This window comes from Thalassophryne amazonica, chromosome 6 (genome assembly GCF_902500255.1).
Source record: "Thalassophryne amazonica chromosome 6, fThaAma1.1, whole genome shotgun sequence".
Taxonomy (NCBI): Eukaryota; Metazoa; Chordata; class Actinopteri; order Batrachoidiformes; family Batrachoididae; genus Thalassophryne; species Thalassophryne amazonica.
The window spans coordinates 49781077-49803335 of record NC_047108.1 but is presented as its reverse complement, the minus strand read 5'-3'; the positions used below and the strand labels follow the sequence as shown (position 1 = coordinate 49803335).

General features: G+C 40.7%; 1 protein-coding gene and 1 long non-coding RNA gene across 7 annotated transcripts in view; one reads left to right on the top strand and one right to left on the bottom strand.

Annotated features, from left to right (window-relative positions):
* usp19 (ubiquitin specific peptidase 19) overlaps nt 1–22259 on the bottom strand; it is a 152297-nt gene that overhangs the window by 47879 nt on the left and 82159 nt on the right. For 3 of the 6 annotated variants that reach the window (XM_034172162.1, XM_034172158.1, XM_034172159.1), the window contains 10 exons: nt 20722–20793; nt 20094–20209; nt 18437–18675; nt 17888–18077; nt 9602–9735; nt 9178–9336; nt 5784–5894; nt 5518–5628; nt 5255–5356; nt 5003–5143 (listed from right to left, as the gene is read on the bottom strand). In XM_034172162.1, the coding sequence (XP_034028053.1) occupies nt 5003–5143; nt 5255–5356; nt 5518–5628; nt 5784–5894; nt 9178–9336; nt 9602–9735; nt 17888–18077; nt 18437–18675; nt 20094–20209; nt 20722–20793 (1375 nt within the window). The remainder of the gene's footprint in view (nt 1–5002; nt 5144–5254; nt 5357–5517; nt 5629–5783; nt 5895–9177; nt 9337–9601; nt 9736–17887; nt 18078–18436; nt 18676–20093; nt 20210–20721; nt 20794–22259) is intronic. The other 3 variants (XM_034172163.1, XM_034172160.1, XM_034172161.1) reach the window with 2 other exon arrangements.
* On the top strand, nt 5304–5652 carry LOC117512174. Its single transcript, XR_004561230.1, has 2 exons — nt 5304–5413; nt 5468–5652. It is a non-coding gene; the product is annotated as an uncharacterized LOC117512174 (long non-coding RNA).

Sequence of the window (22259 nt, the reverse complement as noted above, 5' to 3'; positions counted from 1 at the left end):
ACAGTGCATCTGGAAAATATTCACAGCACTCCACTTTTTCCACATTGCTAAGTTACAGGCAAATTAATTTCCCCTCTCATTCCAAAAAAGAGTCAATTTTCCCCCATCATTCCAAAATGGAGTAAATTAATTTTTCCACCCAAAACCTCCACACAACATGAATTTTTTTTTTTTTTGGCAACTTTATTAAAAATAAAGAACTAAAAAAAAAAAAAAAAAAAAAATCACATGTACATAAGTATTCACACTTTGTCCTCAATACTTTGTTGATGAACTTTTGGCAGCAATTACAGCCTCAAGTCTTCTTGAATATGACGCCACAAGCTTGGCACACTGATCTTTGGGCAGTGTTGCCCATTTCTCTTTGCAGCACTTCTCAAGTTCCATCAGGTTGGGTGGGGAACAGTCATTTTCAGATCTCTCCAGAGATGTTCAATCGGATTCAGGTCTGGGCTCTGGCTGGGCCACTCAAGGACATTCACAGAGTTGTCCTGAAGCCACTCCTTTGATATACTGGCTGTATGCTTAGGGCATGGGTTAAAGCAATAAATTTTCATCTGACTGAATTTTTTTCCTGGCAAAAATCAATGCCAGCAATTTCCTAAAATGTGGCGTAGTGGGGGCACACACTCTTTTTTTCCTCCATAAATACAATAAACACATTATACAGTATACAAATCTATTCTAAATGGCTTCTAAGGAGAAAGAGACAAAGCATAAAAAGAATGCAAAACCTGAAAATAAAGGTACATAAAAGGGTGGTGGGGGGGGGGGGGGTAGTCTTGACTCTGGGGGGTCTGGGGGATCTCCCCCAGAACATTTTTAAAAGAGCAATTCAAATTGTGTATTCTAGTGAATTGTAATGGATATGAAGCCTTCTGAAACAAAGAAAACTCACTTCAAACTGTCAAGTAAAAATTCTTTGTCTTCTGTAGTATTTTTATCAGGTCCATTCCAATAAATGCACCAAAAAGGTGCTGTGTTGCTGGTTGTACAGTCAATAAAATACAAAATTAGAGCCTAAAGCAACTGACGTTGTTCTGCTCTGCACAAAGTAACAGTCATCCATTTTGAAAACGCATGTGCACTGAGAAACTCAAAACTGGCTTATTCACATTTAATCAGAAAAATGCTCTCATTCGTAAAACAAACTTGGGCTGCAACTAACGATTATTTTAGTTATCGATTAATCGGTTGACTATTTTTTCAATTAATCATTTTACATTTTTTGTTTTTTACATACATGTGAGTTTTACCATTATTTCTTGAAGTGAGTTATTAAAAGGCCTTTAAAACGCATTTTTAGATGCCTACAGAAACTCTCAACCACTGAGTAATTCAAATTTTGTGTATTCTGGTGAATTTTAATAGGTATGAAGCCCACTGAAAACGCCATAGACATGCTAACACGTTAGCATCGGTCCCGTTTTTAATCAGAATCAATCAGAATGCCTTTTATTGTCATTATACATTGGTACAACGAGATTAGGGCCATCCAGTTGCAGTGCAATAAAATAGAATAAAAATAAAAATAGTGCAAGAGTATGTATCAAAAACAAGATGTAAAGAAAAATTCAACAGTGTAAGGAAAAATATATATACAATTGACACTAGTGCAAGGTGCGGCTAGGATATAAATATATTGCACAGAAATGTATATTGCCCATGGGTGATTGGTTTATTGCACATGGTTAGGATTGCACAAGGAGGATCAGTGCATGCTAGAGTTCAATGTGGTTATGGCTTTGGGGAAGAAACTGTTTTTCAGCCTGTTTGTTTTTGTCCTTGTGAGCCTGTAGCGCCTCCCTGAGGGCATCAGGTCAAACAGGGCAGAGCCAGGGTGAAAGCAGTCTTTGGAGATCGCGTTGGCTCTGCTGAGGTAGCGGGAGGTGTAAATGTCCAACAGGGAGGGGAGAGGGCGGCCGATGATCTTCTGTGCTGCCTTAACAACCCTCTGCATTCTCTCCCTGTCAGCAGCGGTAATGCTGCCAAACCATACTCTGATGCAGTATGTCAGCAGGCTCTCAATGGATGAACGGTAGAAGGCCAGCAGCAGGTCGGTGTTGAGGTTGTACTTCCTGAGGACTCTCAGGAAGTGTAGCCGCTGCTGAGCCTTCTTGAGGATAGAGGAGATGTTGTTGGACCAGGAGATGCAGTCTGAGATGAGAACGCCGAGATACCTGAAGGTGTGGACCCTTTCCACACACTCGCCGCTGATGAGAAGGGGGGCAGGGTCGGTGCAGTGTTTCCTGAAGTCAATGATGATCTCTCTGGTCTTCCTAGTGTTCAGAGCGAGGTTGTTCTCTTAGCACCAGGCTGCCAGATCTCCTCTCTGTAGGCAGTCTCATCACCTCCGGAGATGAGACGACCACTGTGGTATCGTCTGCAAACTTGACGATAAGGTTGTTCTTGTGGGCCGGTCTGCAGTCGTAGGTGTAGAGGTGTAGAGATTCAGGTCTGGGCTATAAAATACACCTATCAACTGTTTCAGAAGACCATAACAGGTAGGTAAAGGTAAATATTACTCACAGACATATGCTCTTTAGGGTTTTAGCGGGGGAAAATTAAGATAAAGCAAAATAAAACAAAGAACCAAAAGAGCAGATCAAAGCATTGCTACATTGGTTCAAAGCAAAGCCACACCCTGCTCTACTTGGAGAAGGTCTGCCAATGTTCCCACAAAGACAGGGAGGAGAAGGATTGTGGCTTATAGCAAGCAGGAAACAGAGCGGAGAGGAGTGAAAATTCACACAGTCCCTTCCTCCACTGTGCGGCACCATACACGCTGACATTGCTGCTGCTTTGAATAGTGCAGAATGGGATGTTGCTTTGACAGTAAGAATATCATATTTTGGCCCCAAAACACGCATGACACCACGTGCGCGCGTATGTGTAGTTAAATTTTACAAATGACGGAAATCCGTCGTGGTGACGGAGAACTTTAATCCATGGTTCAGGGTCATTGTCCTGATGAAAGATGAACAGTACATCAGTATGAGGTCAAGAGCGCTCTGGGGCAGGTTTTTACCCAGGATGTCTCAAATTGCTGCATTCATCTTTCCATCAATCCTGACTAGTCTCCCAGTTCCTGCCACTGAAAAACATCTCCACAGCATGATGCTACCACCACCATGCTTCACTGTAGGGATGGTGCCTGTTTCCTCCAAACATGACGTCTGGCATTCATGCCAAAGACTTGAATCTTTGCCTTATTAGACCAGAGAATTTTGTTTCTCATGGTCTGAGAGTCCAGGCAGACTGCCGTGTGCCTTTTACTAAGGTGTGGCTTTCGTCTGGCCACTCTACCATACAGGCCTAATTGGTGGACTGCTGCAGAGATGGTTGTCCTTCTGGAGCTCTGACAGAGTGACCATCAGGTTCATGGTCTTCTCCCTGACTAAGGCCCTTCTCCCCCGATCACTCAGTTTAGAAGGGCCACCAGCTCTAGGAAGAGTACTGTTGGATCAGAACTTCTTCCATTTATAGATGATTGAGGCCACTGTGCTCATTGGGACGTTCAAAGCAGCAGAAATGTTTCTGTACCCTTCCCCAGATTTGTGCCTCGAGACAATCCTGTCTTGGAGATCTACAGACAATTCCTTTGACTTCATGCTTGGTTTGCATTCTGACATACACTGTCAACTGTGGGACCGTATACGTAGACAGGTGTGTGCCTTTCCAAATTGTGTCCAATCAACTGAATTTACCCCAGGTGGACTCCAATTAAACTGTAGAAACATCTCAAGGTTGATCATGCCCTGGCTGAAGCAACACACTGCAGTCTGCTTTTGGAACATACGCCTACACGATGACTTAATGGTCGTTGGACCCGCATCCCAGGGCTCATCTAAATAAAGCACTTTGTTTTGATGCTATTCTGGTTTTGCTGTTTTGTGTGTCTTTAGCTTGGTAAAACAAATTGTAGAAACCTTCTAACTGTTAGAATAGTCTAATAAGTGGGTCACTGCGTCTGGTTTGCTTGGTTTCTTCCTCAACATCAGAGGGAGTTTTTCCTTACCATTGTCACCTGTGTGCTTGCGCTACGGGTTGGTAAGGTTAGACCTTAATTGTGTGAAGTGCCTTGAGGCAGCTTTGTTGTGATTTGGTGCTGTATGAATTAAACATATTGAAAATGAACTGAATGATCAGTGGAAACAGGATGCACACCTAAGCTCAATTTTGAGCTTCATAGCAAAAGCTGTGAATACTTATGTACGTGTGAATTCTTAGTTTTTTACTTTTAATAAATTTGCAAAAATCTCAAAAACATTTTTCACAGTGTAATTAAGGCTATTGTGTGTAGAATTTAGTGGGAAAAAATGAATTTAAGGCTATAACATACAAAAACAGCGCTGTGAATGCTTTCTGGATGCACTATATATATATATATATATATATATATATATATATAAACTTTTCTTTTTGAAAAAAAGACATATACATTTCAATAGAATTGCTACATTGTATGGAACTGCCAGCAAATGAAGATGTTTTCTTTCTCCTGGACCTCACCTGGCTAAACCAGCTGAGCTAGCAGCGGCGCTAAAGCTAGTACCTCCACCTAAACCCCCCCCCCCACACACACAAACACCACCCCCGAAATTGCCACTGTGCCCTCTACCCTAAAACATAAACAGTACCTCTGAATAATTGGACAGAATGCTCATGTGTCACTATTCATATTTTCGTCACCTTTAGACACGCTGTCAGATGAAAAAAAAAAAACACACCAAGTGAGAAGTGCCATAATGTCAAATTTTAGTCCCTGGTCCTGAACCAAATAAATGATCTACAGGTGTGAAAATGCTTTTAAAATTGCTTTGTAAGAATTTCAGGTTACTCATGCAGCATCTATGCAATGAGTTTATTCTTCTGATGTTTAGGTGAACAACTTACAACTGAGCTTTAAGAAAGGGATTTTTATAAATCTGAACACTGGGGGGAAAAATACACCAAATAATTACTCAACTAAAACATGGAATCAGAACTTGAGATTTATTACCTGCTGTACTTGGAACAAAAACACTCTTTCCTTGGCCAGATCTTTAGACAACACCTCAAAACAGAACAACATGTCGGAGGAGGACACTGTGTCGAGAGAATGTGACGGTAAGAAAATGCGTTGGAACCGACACTTTCCCACCTGTTCAGAAGAGGAAACAAAATAGAATTTTAATTTTCACCTCTACTACATTTATTGCACTGAGCTCCACATTAACATTAGAAGTACAGCAAAACTTTATTTGACGCTAACCTCTGCCAGTCTGAGGTTCTCCGGTTTGACCCTCACGTTTTTGGAGATGGAATCGAGGACTTCAGCAGTGCTAGAGTTCTCCTTGCTCACACTCACCAGGAACTGACAGACAGACAGTACATTAAAGAATGGCTCCCACAGAATACTGATAAAACATCTGTACATTTAATCATACAAAAGTGGGAAGTTAATGTTATTCATTGTTGAATGAAGCAATTGTGACAATGGAGGATGCACTGTATATACCAGTTACTTTATCTTACCTTGACAGGTTTTTTGTGAGGTTCTTTAGCAAAGTAGAAAACTGAGAGCACCTTTTGTTTCTGGGGCAAGGGGACTGGCAGGTAAAGGAAAGGATCAAAGGTGATAGAGACCTGAAGAAGTAGGTAAGGAATGAAGGAAAAAATATGTATAAGCAAAAGAGAGGAAATAAATCTGTTGTCACAGAATAAAGGGGAAACTAATAATCATAGAATTATGTAATACCCATTGTTAAACAGATGAGCTGATCTGTCATAGAAAGAGTTACCTTGCAACATGTAGGACAGACGAGCTTGGATTTGAACTGGCCTTGGAAGAGGTCCACTATAAAGGAGTCATTTCTCATTTTGTGTCTCTGCCAAGCCTCCTCTGCAACCACCTGAACACCAGAGAAAAATTTAAAAGTGGCCCGCCACTTCAAAAGATTCAACACAAAAGACAGTCAATGTGTTCAACACTGAATTTTCCTTCAGGGAAACCGGGTTGGCCCACAGTGTCCAGATGAACAGCCAACAAGGTGCATCTTCTTACAAATCATCACCAGAACAGGTGATTTCACTGAGATGAGAAGGAATGGGGTGGGACAAGACTGACAGCATGATAATCTTCGGAAAAAATACTAAGGGATATGGTATTACGCCATATTGCACACGTCACTGAAGTTTCTTCAGTGTTGACACACATTTTCCATTTTTCCTACTCTTGATGAACATCCACAATTTGTGACATTACAAAAACCATCACTTTTATTCATGTTTTCTGTTGACTACAGAGTCAGTTGGAGCATGACAATGCAGCTGCCTAGAATTTTTTAACCTTGGATCTATATTTTGATGTTTTGGTGGTCATCATTTTAGATTTCAAAGGGCTTGTTCTGTAAGACAGCACCTCATCAACAAGCAGCTTGTAACACCTCTGTGGACAGCAACACTGGCCAACAGCGAGACACGAAGGTAAGCAGCCAAATATACACACAAGTAAGCCACAATTCAGCTTCACTTGCGGTCAAGTTGTGGACCCCGAAAATTCAGACTCCTGTATAAAAGCCAATTTGGATTTTACCATTTTTGGGAGGGATAGTCAGTGCGGACGATTCTGGATGATTATTTCTTCTTTTTCCATCTCCGGCTGCTGCAAGTCAGCAATGAGGACGGACAATTCTGTGCGGAAGATTAATGACGATTCTAAGTTTTTCCAAAAACTCTGACTTGCCAGGAATAGTCCACACAGACAAAATCCTCATTGCTGATGCACAGCAGCCAGAGGAGAAAGAAAAAAATCCCAAACCCACTCCAGATGAAGAAATTATCACAATCCAGGAAGGAATTACACACATGGCAAGGTCAGCTGATTTTAATTTTTTTTTTTTTTTGGGGTCAACCTCAGCTCACGGTTTGAGATAACTTGCGGTACAATTTTGTGGACCCCAAATCACGCATGTTAACTGGGCTTACCTGTAATTCTTTATTTTAAAAAAAGCATACTTACATTGAGGCTGGTAAATGTGCCTACTGACGTTCATAGTGATTTTCCCAATGCTACCAGACAGCACTGATGACAATTTAGACTGATTGCTTTTAGACTGCCTTATCCAATATTATATAGCTGATTAGCCCATGGCAATGTTTCTGTTCTCAGTCAATACTACACCCATTAAATTCAATTTTGGAACTACATAAAAGGGGGAAAAAAAATAAAATAAAAATAAGTGTGTAATTTACAATGTAATAAAAAGATCTTTCCAGACGGCCATTATATATAAACTACAAATCATTAAATTTAAAGAAAATGTACTATATTTTATTGGCCAAGTATGTCAACACATACAAGGAATTCAACTGTAGTGACCCTTGCTCATCATAAATTAGATATAAACAGGACAAGGACAAAGTAAGGAATAATAAATAAAATGATTGCATTTTGGCCCAGACAGTATGATGACAGTGTAATTTTACAAAGTGTAAAAGAAGCATAAACAATACAAAGTGCAATTAACTATAACCGTGCAATGAAATTATTAACAGTATAAGGTGTGTAAAATAAAATGGCAATAGCGAAAAGTGGGTGGATGGAGGATGGAGAGTATGTACATTATGTTCTATACAGATCTAAATCCGATACAGTGGTCGCCCTCCATTAAGGCCACCTGAACTGCAGACTAAAACTGGCCAAATCAGAGGGGTGGCCTTTGCTGAGGGGAGACAAAATCCAGCATGTGTACAGTGCTCGATAACATACTGTTAAAAGCATGAAGTATGGGGGAAAAGATGACAGATTTAACATAATGTCTTCCACTCAGTCTCAGTCCAAAACATCACAGCACAAGAACTGCATCCTATAAAGTCACAAAAATCAGGGTTCTCACTGGGATTTTTTCCACAGCATAGGGGGAGACTTAGCGAGGTATAGCTGTGTGACGAGTATTTCAGGCGCAAGTATTGTAGGAGGGTCTGGGGGCATCCCCCCAAGAACATTTTGAAATTTATAACCCTCTGAAACACTATTACCTGCATTTTCAGGACCACTTTGCATTGCTAACTTGGATGTTAACTAACGTGCGACATTTTCTAAAAAAAAAAAACAAAAAAAAAAACAGAAAGCCCCCTATCCTGGCTAAATCACAGCATAGGGGATCCAAATCACAGCACAGGGGCCCCCTATGCTCAACTGCTCTGGCGGGAACCCTGAAAATGATACAAAATCAAAACAAGATCAGTCCACAAAACAGTTTAGCACATAAAATCTTTAATTTGCCTGGCAGCACGTGATGCCACAGAAACTTAATTCATTACCATCAGGACATGACACAAGAGTTTCTTCCTGTAGTGTATCTTCACTGTTGTATGAATATTGTTGATCTGCATATTACCAACACTGAAATCAAAAGCTAACTTTTGGGAACCTTCTCCTTTCTCATTCAAACGAATGACTTTCACCTTGTCTTTGAATGTTAAAGCTTTTCTTTTCTGAGATGCAGGAGTTTTGCCAAAGGGAGACATTTTTCTTCGATCTTTTGTTTTCACCTTTTCTTTTACTATAACATTAAAACTTCTTTTCCATGACAGGAGCCATTTTTCTTTGGTCTTTTGTTTACTGGAGTAATCTCGTGAGCTCACATTCGCAGGAGAGTTTGGATGCGACTTCTGTGGGAAAACCCAGTAGGGAATTTCCGTGGAATGGCTGTTGCTGAGGGGATTTTATATCATTTTGAGTGGGCCACTGACACGTTTGAGGGTGGCTGCTCTTGAGAGGTGAAATCGATAGAAAAACAGTTGCTGCAGTAGAAATGTGACCACGTATGTGGGATGGCCCCTCTCACGAGTGGCCACTAATGAGGGGGACCACTGTATTGGTTACCTTTCCGGACTCTGATGAGAGTTCGGTGTGTATGTTGTGGTCAGAGGTACATTTGTCACAAACTGTATGTTTAACTGTTGATGAGAGTGATGGCCTAACGTTCCTATTTCTGGTTGTTTTGTCATGCTACATCATTATTGGGATGTATCACCAGCAGCTCAGATCATTCTGTGATTCCAATATTAACAACCAAACCAGCTATGCTCATGCAGTGTATTTTCCTGCCAAATATTACTGACCACCTCTACAGATATTAAACCTGACAGTTTTGGAGGGGTTTTTTTGGGGGGGGGGGGGGCACCTACTTCATCTAGCCGTCCATCAGAGTCCACAGTCTCCGTGTATGGTTTATTCTGGATTCGGTTCAAGTCCTCATGAAGGCCATCCAGCAGAAAAGCCATGAATTCTTGAGCATCATGTTGAGCATAACCTGTAAACTGACTAGCTTTGCTGGCAACAATTGCCTGTGTAGTTGGAAGAAATTAAAATAGAGAAAATCAGAAATAAAAGTTAATACCACTGTAATAGGTTTGGGGGCACATGTTTTGCCCACTGAAAGCTCAAATATTAAATATTACATCAATTTCATGAAATTCAAAAGATGACAAACACATGAAGCACGATGAATAAAAACAGTTTCATCAGGTAAAGTACTTTGTAGTGGCCGAATAATGACAAAACAAGGACACATTTCATATAAATGAAACCTAAGTGATAGTGCTTTCATACCTTGAGTTTTGATGGCTGGAAGGCATGATGTGTTCCCTTCCAAAGGGCCCTGAGAAGCACAGCAAAGCCAATTGCTAGCCTCCCTCCTGTTCCGAGTGGATTGTTGCAGTTGATTTCTGCCTCAAATGCTCGATCTGCAGGAAAGCAAAACAAACAAATAAAAAAAATGCATGATATCAAACGAATCGCATCTCTTCCCAGAGGTAATTTTCAGGGGGAAAAAAGTGGAAACCAAACAAAAGGTCAAAGAACACTTTAGCATGTCTGAACGAACATGTGAAAACTACCAAAATTACACAATTAAAAAGTGAGGGGAAAGCTGGTAGAGTGATCATTGTGTTCTTTTTCTTAATATGGCAACCATATAGAAACCTAATCTCCTTCATGAAATCAATCTCAATCAATCGCATGCACACAAGACTTTCGAGGACTGCCTGACTTCAGTGAAAAGCTGGATGTCTAGCAACTTCTTACGTTTACATTGTGGCAAGATGAGGAAGAAGGTCATTGATCCTTCAAGACACAGGTCTCAGTCTGACCAGCTAATGCCAACACGTGTGTTAGACTCATAGTGATAAAGTGAAAAACCTTGGGGTGATCTTTAATCCCACAATGTCCTTTGACCTACACATTACAGAAATCATGAGGTTTGCTTTCTTCCACCATGATAGTATTGGGAGGATTCATCCAATCCTGTCTGTGGCTGATGCCGAGACTCAGATCCAGATCTTCTAGCTTGGATTACTGCAATGTCCTATTCACTGGCTTTCCACAGTCCAGCATTAGAGGTCAACAGCTGGTTCAAATTGCTGTTACTTACTGTTATACAAAAGCCTTCATGGACTCGCGCCTTCCTATCTGGCTGACCTAATTAAGCCTTGCGTACTGCCACGTGCTCTGCATTCTCAGGATGCAAGATTATACACATCGCAGAAGTCAGCAGGCCAAAGAACTTTCTCTTACGCACCTGTTCTGTGGAACAATCTGCTTCCTGAGATAAGAGATAAAAGATAAAACAGTCCGACTCTGTAGTCAGTCAAGTCTAGATGAAAGACTCATCTGTTTTCCCTTTAGTATGACTAGCATATTTGTGTTGTACTGAACCATTTTTTACCTCCATTTTTTGTCATAAATAATGGAGGATGTCTCAGCTTCATATCTGAATTCTGGGTCTGGTAGTGAAGCAAAGGGCTAGCTGCCAGTGACCACATTAGTAACCACTGTTCTACTCTGTTGGTTTACTACTGGGAACTAGTACATTATGAGCTGTTAGTACCAGCTGATTGGTAGTGCTCTTTTTCCTCTGTGTTTGAGGTGTAGCTGCCACATTTGGGACCGAGACTGTGATGCCGCCTTCTCGACCCCTGGACGAAGGCCCAGCCACATACTTACCCATGACTCCTATCCAAAATGGACGCTGATTTAAAACATTTAAATCAACACCGAATTGGAACTTTTTAAATGGAATCTGATGTGGACTTTGTTTAGCATATTTGATGATTCTTTGTTTGCACTTTGTTTATCTGCTCTTTGTTACCATTAGAAAGGCATACGCAGTTGATCACCCCTCTGAGTCTTGTCTGCTTGAGGTTTCTGCCTCAAAAAATGCCAGAGAAAGTTTTTTTTACTTACTACTGGCACCTATGTGCTTGCTCAGGGGGATGGTAAGGTTAGGCATCGTCCATGTGAAATACCTTGGGGCGACTCTGTTGTGATTAAGCGTTATATAAATAAATTAAATTGAGAATATAAGCCATGGAAAATCTGAACATATCGCATTTATTGATTAACTAAGGGCAGCAATTATGTGAATGCGCATTAATGCAGTTTTTTTATTACCATTATTTTGAAAGTCCGTTGCTCACTGACTGAACAGGCATACAGACGGGTGAGATGTTGATCAGGACTGGTTTGGGATGGTTGACATCATGTCGCAACCAACAAGAGCACTTGGGGTGGGCTTAAGACTGCCGCAGTGCTCACATGAACAGAAACAGAAAGGAACTGACGGGGACAAAAAAATGGAGAATGGTAGCACACTCTTACATGGACGTTTTCATTTTAAATCAGCAGAGTTGATAGAACCAAAATTATTTGTAACCAACAAAGTTGAATTTTCTGAAGACCGGAGTACTTCAAGTCGGAATTATCAAGTGATACTTCAGACTTCAAGTATTCCGGTGCAGCACACTGTTGATGTGAGCAAATCACCCACTCAAACAAACAGTGGAGGGAGGCTTCGGCAGTCTATGTTGGATACAGCGTGACAGTGAAATATAGAAAATCAAAAGCAGGACAAGCTAACAAATATCATGGTTGGCCTGAAGAACATTCTTAGGATGAGCCTTCCTCAAGACGCACCATCTTGAAAAGAATACACAAAGATTACAGGAGTTGTATGAAAAAGAGAGCACGACAAAAGCGACGACGTTAGAACGTACATCAACTGTTGCTCTCACTGGAGACTACAGGACGTCTATCATTGATCAATATAGATCACCTGATCATGAGGCTATGTCATTGCACATGTATTTACTATTGCTACATAGATTCCTAAACTGTGTTAACCACAACCACTAATGCTAACCATAACCCCTACCCCAAACCAGGCTGCGCTACGTACAAACAGACTTTGGAATTACAATGGTTACCTACGAATAGCCACTTCCTTTGTTTAAAGTGCTGGTAAACCAAAGGTTATTGCACTTTTGTGCATATAGCAGTACTTTTAAAATAAAAGCGTGCAATAATGCGTTGCACTATTGAATTCATTATTTGAAGTTGAATTCATTTTTTGAATTAGAATTCATTACGGAGTCACCTTAGCTTCATAGTAGAGTGGAGCAGAAAATAATTTTGTTTCCCCTAAAAAGATCAAATCTAGGCTTGCATCTGAGATGTATCTTCTGGTTAAAATATAAATAAATAAATAAAATATATATATACGAGGTCTGTTAGAAAAGTATCGTACCTTTTTATTTTTTTCAAAAACCATATAAATGTCTGAACGATTTGGAGCTTTGGTGCATCAATTTTTTCCAGAAACTGTGAGAGACCTCCAGGTGGACACCATTCGGAAATTTCTGTTGGCTTTCAGGGACGATTTTATGGCGATTACACAGATTAAGGAGTGCTCCAGCCGGTTTAAAGACCACCCACAGCTGCTGAGAGCACGCCGCGCTCCGAACGCCGATCGACAGGCTGAATCAACCAGATCATTTCCGACATGACGGCTTTGTTGATCCGGGACGTCGTCTGACTTACACAAAAATGGCATGAGACGTGGACATCAGCACTTTTTCGGCACATTCCATTACAGGAGTTTTTTTTTCATGGAAAGAAAAGAGGACGGATGCGCCACCGTGCCGTTCATGGCGCTGCACAAAACCACCGCGGTGTTGGTCTCACAGGACGGCTTTGAGATGGTTTTCAGACGGCTGTCGGTGGGTTTTCAGTCGTGTGACTAACCGAGAAATTGTGGATGAGCCTGGACATGCCAGAACATGTCCTGTGAGGCTTCATCACGGCATTGCTTTGCGCCATGGGGCTCCACAGCGACGCACGGAATTCCTCCACACATCTGTCTCAATGTGCCGAAAAAGTGCTGATGTCCATGTCTTCCGCAATTCCTGTGCTAGTCAGAGGACGTCCCGGATAAAACACAGCGTCCAGTTTAGAAATGAACAGCACATTCCACTGTTACATGAGTTTTTGTCATGGAAAGAGGAGTGGAGGAATTCCGCGCGTCGCTGCGGTGCCGCATGGCAGCTGTGGGCGGTCTTTAAACCAGCTGGAGCACTCCTTAATCTGTGTAATCCCCATAAAATCGTCCCTGAAAGCCAACAGAAGTTTCTGAATGGTGTCCACCTGGAGGTCTCTCACAGTTTCTGGAAAAATTGATGCAGCAAAGCTCCAAATCGTTCAGACATTTATTCGCAATAAAAATCAGACGAGAGGGGTGGACCACTGCTCACACAAAGCCTGCTCACAGGCGAATGACGCAACCGACAGGCGTGAAAAAACTCATGCATGCGTATGAAGGTTCAAGCTTGGCTGATGCAATCACACGTGATTCAAATCCATATGGTTTTTGAAAAAAAATAAAAAGGTCTGATACTTTTCTAACAGACCTCATGTATGTATATATATATCCTCCTCTATACCACTTCATAAGCTGCACTACTGATGATGCAAAACTTTCACTGTGCACAATTTCTCTAAACACAGTCACAGAAGCCTACAACAACTTCTGGGTTGTCTGGGTGTCTTTATGGCTTTCCTCACATGACTCCTTGTACAATCACTCAGTTTTTGAGAAGATTTACCATAGAGTGCCATACTGTTTGTATTTCCTCACAACTGATGTAAATAAAGACCAAGACATATTCAGTGACTTGGAAATGTACATGTATCCATCCTCTGACTTGTCTGAAGAAAACTGGCAATAAAACTTATTAAATGTGTTATACCAAAGGGGGCCATTACTTATGCAACCCATCATCTTGGCTTTTATATTTTTATTTAATGTATATCAAGTTGTAGAGATATGCTGTAGAGTTTAAAGAGGATGATTTTAGAACTTTTTATATTCAGCTTTTTCAAGGTGCTTTTCATTGGCTTCCTGTTAATTCTAGAATAGAATTTAAAATTCTTCTTCTTACTTATAAGGTTTTGAATAATCAGGTCCCATCTTATCTTAGGGACCTCGTAGTACCATATCACCCCAATAGAGCGCTTCGCTCTCAGACTGCAGGCTTACTTGTAGTTCCTAGGGTTTGTAAGAGTAGAATGGGAGGCAGAGCCTTCAGCTTTCAGGCTCCTCTCCTGTGGAACCAGCTCCCAATTCAGATCAGGGAGACAGACACCCTCTCTACTTTTAAGATTAGGCTTAAAACTTTCCTTTTTGCTAAAGCTTATAGTTAGGGCTGGATCAGGTGACCCTGAGCCATCCCTTAGTTATGCTGCTATAGACGTAGACTGCTGGGGGGTTCCCATGATGCATTGTTTCTTTCTCTTTTTGCTCTGTATGCACCACTCTGCATTTAATCATTAGTGATCGATCTCTGCTCCCCTCCACAGCATGTCTTTTTCCTGGTTCTCTCCCTCAGCCCCAACCAGTCCCAGCAGAAGACTGCCCCTCCCTGAGCCTGGTTCTGCTGGAGGTTTCTTCCTGTTAAAAGGGAGTTTTTCCTTCCCACTGTAGCCAAGTGCTTGCTCACAGGGGGTCGTTTTGACCGTTGGGGTTTTACATAATTATTGTATGGCCTTGCCTTACAATATAAAGCGCCTTGGGGCAGCTGTTTGTTGTGATTTGGCGCTATATAAAAAAATTGATTGATTGATTGCTTTTCAATTTTTCATTTCTTTAGGGGTAAAAATAAATGGGGTGAAATTTCATGAGATTTGAAAAATATTAAGTATTGCCGCCCGGCCCCTGTTTTTGTGATATGCAAGTGACATTTTCAGTTATGGACTGGATACATTAGCTCATTAATGGCATTAGTAGCAGATTTTGCTACATCTGCCGTAGATCGTATTTTTTGAGTCATTCAATGTCAACCTGGACTTCCTCATCAAGGACCCCTCAGAGTGGGAGGATGACCCATCATTCCAGTGGTCACAGCAGGTCCTGGATAACTTTGCTGCTGTCAATGATTTTTCTGAGTGAGGAGTTGCACTTATCCAGGATGACAATCAGATCCTAACGAAGGATGAACAGCAGGGCAAACAGTTGCTGTAAGTTGTTGAGTGGCATAGACATCCGTTCCCGGATGAGAAGAAAATCAGAACCAAATACCACTACCATGACTCTTTGTTTTGACCAAATAAGTGAACAGTAATAAGTAATACTCTTTAATCTCTCCTGTATAGTCAGTTAAAGGTTAAGTGATTGTTGTTTCAATTTGTATTTCATTTGTGAACAGGTACATTACTATTGGTGGTTTGCACTAATGTGCGTATTTGCATACCGCTTGTGGGAGTTGGTAGAATAGTCGTATAGCAGGATTCTAGTTTGAACCATTTTAGTGCCGGGTAAATTACGTGATCGTAGCTCATGGCCGGGGGTGCAGAGGCCCCTGGCTGGGGTCAAGGAGGCAAAGCTCCCTGATGCTATAGGGTTTCATACCTCTAAAACGTTATTGGCAAGCCCTATTTTAACCAATTTTGAGTGGTTTTAGATGCATTGAAAGCAAGAATAATAGACAACAACAACAACAAAAAAGACATTTATGCTGGAATATTTGTAAAACCAAAGTTCTTTTTAAAATGTTTCTGACCAAGTCTAAGTTAATAGAATAAATCATGAAAAGGTTAAAACACATTAATATTTGATGGGCATATAGCATTTGCACTCTTTTATTCTTTAATCCAGTGAAGCAGGCAGTTTTTCTGTTATGACAGTTTTTTTTCCCCCCAACATATTTGAGTGGGATAGCACTACATAAAAACAACAAAAAAACAACAACAATATAACCACTAATTGTCTTGTTTGAACAAGAGCTGAATGAGACTCCTTCAAACCCCCCACCCCACCCCCCACGCTCTCCTACTAGTGTGCCTTGATAGAGACACTGATGTCAACTCAAAACATGGCGCCATTTTGGTTCCAACTGCACTGAACTACTGAATGAACCGCTAATGTGTTTAACATTTTTTAACATCATTTAACCAAACACAGCAACATATCCAGGTACAGGTGCTATAAAAATAATATAAAAATAGTTAAGCTATCAAATTTACATAAATTTACAATTTATGATGATTTTTTTAATTAATTTAAAGCCTGATTTATGCAGCTGCAGCTCTGTGTCATACAATGATGCGCGTGACAGTTTAAAGTTCTCCGTCTCTGGATTATTCTTTATTCTGGACTAATTTGACCCTCAAAAAGCTTTTCTTTCTACAATCATCACCTCCAAATGAAAGGTAAGCTGTACATTTTTCTCTTTTATCGACTGTGGCTTTAATGGAAATACATTGTGATCGGACAGGACATTTTATCTGATGTGAGCGAAAATCTGCTGTACACAATCCGTTATATACAGTGTTTACTACATGGAAAACAATACAAAAATTTGGGACCTTTTTTGACTGTGAATATCTGGTTTATACGACGACAGTTTAGGTGAGTTTTACTGTACATGGGACTGAACAATAAATTTACCTCTCAAAACTTTGACGAAGTCATTTCCATCCACACCCTTATTTTCCCAAATTTTTCTTCTGCTCAGCTCTGAAGGGAATCTGTACATTTTGAAGCCCCGGCTGTGTCTATTTGTGCCTCCAAATGCATAACAGCCCGGCATTTTCAGCAAATAAATAAATAAAATAGCTGGATTTACATGTAGACAGATTAACAGAGAGTGCTATTTTGAACCCAAGATGGCACCACGAGTCACATGACCAATTTTTTTTTCGACTCATGTCGCCAGTCACAATGCAGGCACACTATCTCCTGCTCCTCCCCCCTCCTCCTCCCCATCGCTCTCACCATTCCTCCGAGCTTTTCGGAAACTGGAGCTTTTAAACTGTAAAATAAACCTTAAACTTCTGAATGTGTCAACATCTGCCGACACTGACACTCTGGATTATTTTAATGAAACATTTTAACAAAGTTTTTTTTTTTCCCCCTTTAAATCAGTGGATTGAGACGCACAGCATCTCCGTTCTGATCTGTTTAAAGTGCTGAAAGCAGCTAACTGCTGCTTTCAGCAAACTCTGCCATTCTGCTGTTCAACATTAGAAAATGAGAAATATATTTGTTATTTCTTTAATTATTTGGTTGAAACTGCAAAATAAAAACAAAAGTACGACACTATAAGCTTGAAATACAATCAAATTGGTGCATTTTTCAGCAACACTTCAGTTCATTTTTTTTTGGAAAATCTGCGCTGGGTGGGAGAGGAAATTTTAACCCGAGAGCCAGGAGGAAATTTCCAGTGCTGGGCGGAACTGACCACTGTAGCTAGAACCTTGTCGTATAGATATAACATTTTGCACAAAACATTTTCTCATCAAGATGAACAATTCTGTCAGGAAGCACCTTAAGAAAGCCACATTTTTATTTTGGCATACTGATAAGGACCATCTAAACATATATAAATACACACATGATGCATATCTTTGGGTTTGGCCTGTTTGTTAGACAAAATCTGGTGATGTTAGATGGGCATTTCAATATTGCAATTACTAATTTCATCTTTTTATACAACAAACAGTAAGATCAGGTAGACACACAGCAATAAGTAAATAAATATGATTTTTTTTTTCAAAGGAAGAGTTTACCATGAAAGTAATCCCTGAGCTCTCTGGTGTTGGACAGGGACTGGATGACGCTGTTCATGAAGCAGGTGTTGCCAAGGTTGACCAAACCTGTAAAACCAGGGAGGCACACCTTTTTCTCCTCCTCCTCGTCACGGGGCTCATGGCTGGCAGGAGTATGAGTCATCGGCTGCACCATGCAGGTGGGTTTCGGCTGACAAACACCAGATAAATATATTAGTTCAGTGAGTTTATATATATATATTTTTTTTTTTTCCCCTTTTTTTCAGCAACTAAATTAAGCTGCAGTGTTTTAAATCATTTCTGAACTTGGCTTAACTACTCTCAAACCTCAGTTTTTCAGCATGGCTTATTTCGCGGTGATGAAACTAATATGTTGTAATATATTAACCAGCCAAAACAATGATGAACATGTATGTTCTTGAAGCCATAATGGAGGTGTAACTACCACTTAACATTCACTGTTACTTACACAGCCACTGTTAAACAGCAGTGCTGTAGTCTTTCTGTGCTTTTCATTTATCTTATGTAAATTTTTGTTTTGTGACTCACAGTGGTAACGGTGTGCTCTGGTTTAGAGATGGGAACATGTTCACAGACAGAGTGTGGAGCCACAGTGTCCAGACCTCCATCTTCCACTCTGGGTGAGACTTTAGATGCCTTTGGTTTCTCTTCTACAACACGAGGAGGCTCCTCCTTCGATGGGAGGTTATGCTCACTGCTGCCTGGCTGGCTCTTCTCCATGCAGGCGGGGCTGGAGACAACAGCAACCTTGGCACCACCCACTGCACCTTAAACAGGAGAACAGAGCTTGTGGTGAGAAGATAATGGTCACAAACAGCGCACTGATCTTGACTGGACGTGAACAGTTTTGTAGCACTTGGTATTCTTTTCATTAAAATGCAATACTTTTCAATTGTAATTTTGATTAAGTTAAATTCAGTACAAGTTGAAGTATTTTTTTAAAACTTTTAACAATCATGTATATCCATTTTGGCCAAATAATCAATATTCTTTCTTTTCTTTGCCAAACCATACAGCAGAGGGGAGATGATCTGATCCCCTAGTTGTCTCCACCAGTTCTCTCCAGCTAGTCCTGGGTCTTCCCCGAGGTCTCCTCCCAGATGGACATGCCTGGGGTACCTACCTTGGGAGGCACCTAGAAAGCATTTTTACCAGATGCCTGAATCACCTCAGCTGGCTCCTTTCAACGCGAAGGAGCACCGGCTCTACTCCGAGCTCCCCATGGATGACCGAGCTTCTCACCCTATCTCAAAGGGAGACACTAGCCACTCTCCTAAGGAAGACCATTTTGGCCACTTGTACCCTCAATCTAGTTGTGTCTGTCATGACCCAACTCTCATGGCCATAGGTGAGAGTAGGAACAAAGACTGACCAGTAGATTGAGAGCTGTGCCTTTTGGCTCAGCTCCCTTTTCGTCACAACAATACGGTAGAGCGAATGCAATACCGCCCCTACTGTGCCGATTCTCCAGCCAATCTCACACTCCATTGTCCCCTCAGTCGTGAACGAGACCCCGAGGTACTTGAACTCCTTCACTTGGGGCAAGACCTCATTTCCTACCCAGAGTAGGCAATCCATCAGTTTCCTGCTGAGAACCATGGCCTCAGATTAAGAGGTGCTGATTTTCATATCAGCTGCTTCACACTCGGCTACGAACCAATTCAGTGAGTGTTGGAGGTCACCGGCCGATGAAGCCAACAGGACCACATCACCTGCAAAAAACAGTGATGAGACCCTGAGCCCATCAAACTGGAAACCCTCCTCCATTAGAACTGGCTAAAGAAGCATTTTCTTAAAAAGAAAATATGAAATTTCACAGCGCTTGGATGTGATCATTTTTCTTGTATAAATATCCTTCTTCGGCCCACTCCACCATCAAGCTGTGACTGGTGATACAAACAGTTAAAAGTTGCATAATGCATAGCTTCTCCAATCACAACCACAGATAACTTGAGTTTTACATGAGGTGCTTCAGTTACGTTATAAACTGTGGGCATTTCCTCTAAATAATAAACAGCGGCGTGTCTCCAGTTTTTCTCCGTCTCCACTTGTGCACACACACTGAACCTGTTACATCACTGCTGTACACCAGCATTCATATCATCATACTTCAATAGCAGCATTAGCTGCTACTGATAGCATTACTTTTTCTTTGATCATATAGTATAGAAGCCTGGTAGCAGACCTTGTGTTGCAGGGGCCTCTAGACCCCCCCAGCGCTGGTTGTGCCTCTTCTTTAGGGTGATGTCCAGTCGAGATGGAGTGAAAGCGTAGCTACACTGCTCAGGCTGGATGAGGTTCCTGAAATGAAACAGATGCAGACAAGTATCTATTAATTTATTTTTAAGGGCTCTTAAACTATTGTTCACCCTCAATCTGATCAGTGTTTGATCACACTACCCCCCCCCCCACCCCCGAGTACTTAACAAGGGTGGATTTTTATGTTCAACATAATTTAAAGAGTAACATTAAATTTTCACTGAACTCTGACAAGCATTCATTCTTAGTAGTATAGTAATGTTATTTACACTATATATAGTACAGCAATGTTATTTATAGCTCATTGAACTTTTTTGTGAAGGTCATGTTGAAAGGTTCTGTCAATTAAACATATGCTTCAAAACATTTCAAGAAAGTTTTATGTTAAGAGTATGTTATACTAAATTTTGACACTTCTTTTACACTTTTTACTGCCAACAAATATTGGCCTCAAATATCTGTATCCACCTCCAAACCCTGCCGATAATCAGTATCAATATCGGCCCTTAAAAATCCGTATCGGTCGACCCCTACTATAAACATAAGTAAATTACCTGAGTTTGACTTGCCACTTGAAAACTGTGTTTGGCCCACATTGTGAGTGCAGCCGCAGAAAGTTAGTATCACTGTGAAACACAAATGGAAACAAATGACTATTCAGTTGCAAACAAGGTGTTTCATCATTTTAAAAAATAAAATCTACAAAACAAGTCATGAGAGTACACCCCAAGCGTAGACCCAGCATCAATCACAAGTTTAAACATAAAATGTTTTTAAAAACCATCAATCTAAATCTGTCAACATTCAGTTAGCGTTTACCATTCCATACTGGGACAAATGTTTCACTAAGTGTGAAAATTTGTTCACTAATTGCAGAGCACCCAAAAAAGTGAAATGCACATTTAAACACATTTTAAAAAGTAAATTTCATAAATTTGTTTTAGTTTTACTTGTACAATGAATAAAGAGTTAAAACTGGGACTTTAAAATGTATAATTTATAACGTAATATTAATAACTGCGTAAATATTTCAAGTTACTTACACACGCACACACACCACATTTAATAATACTTTCAAGCAGAAACAAGGCAAACAAACAATATTCAAATTATCAGCTGATATTTACATTGAGTGCAGCCATTAAATAATTCTTCACATGGTGATGCACGCATAAAATGTGGCGCAAATATTCTAAGGGTCACTGTTGGAAAAAGTGCTGCTGACTCAAAACTTCAAGACGGCAACCATTTTTCAAGACTGCCACAACCTCTGTCGAATGTCCATTTTATCAATGGAAGTCAAGTAAAATTCACATAATGGATTCAGGTGGACTTGCAAATTTTGTCCGTTATAATCGAAATCCACTACATATACATACACACACACACACACATATATATATATATATATATATATATATATATATACACACACACACACACACACACACACACACACACACACACACACACACACACACACACATATATATATATATACACATATACGAGGGCTGTCAAAAAGTAACGGTCCTCTTTATTTTTTTCAAAAACTATATGGATTTCATTCATATGTTTTTACGTCAGACATGCTTGAACCCTCGTGCGCATGCGTGAGTTTTTCCACGCCTGTCGGTGACGTCATTCGCCTGTGAGCACTCCTTGTAGGAGGAGTCATCCAGCCCCTCGTCGGAATTCCTTTGTCTGAGAAGTTGCTGAGAGACTGGCGCGTTGTTTGATCAAAATTTTTTCTAAACCTGTGAGACACATCGAAGTGGACACGGTTCGAAAAATTAAGCTGGTTTTCAGTGAAAATTTTAACGGCTGATGAGATTTTGAGGTGATTCTGTCGCTTTAAGGACTTTTCACGGTGCGAGACGTCGCGCAGCGCTCTCAGGCGGCGTCATCAGCCTGTTCAAGCTGAAAACCTCCACATTTCAGGCTCTATTGATCCAGGACGTCGTGAGAGAACAGAGAAGTTTCAGAAGAAGTCGGTTTCAGCATTTTATCCGGATATTCCACTGTTAAAGGAGATTTTTTTAATGAAAGACGTGCGGACGGATCCGCGCGTCGGGACGCAGCCAACGCGGTG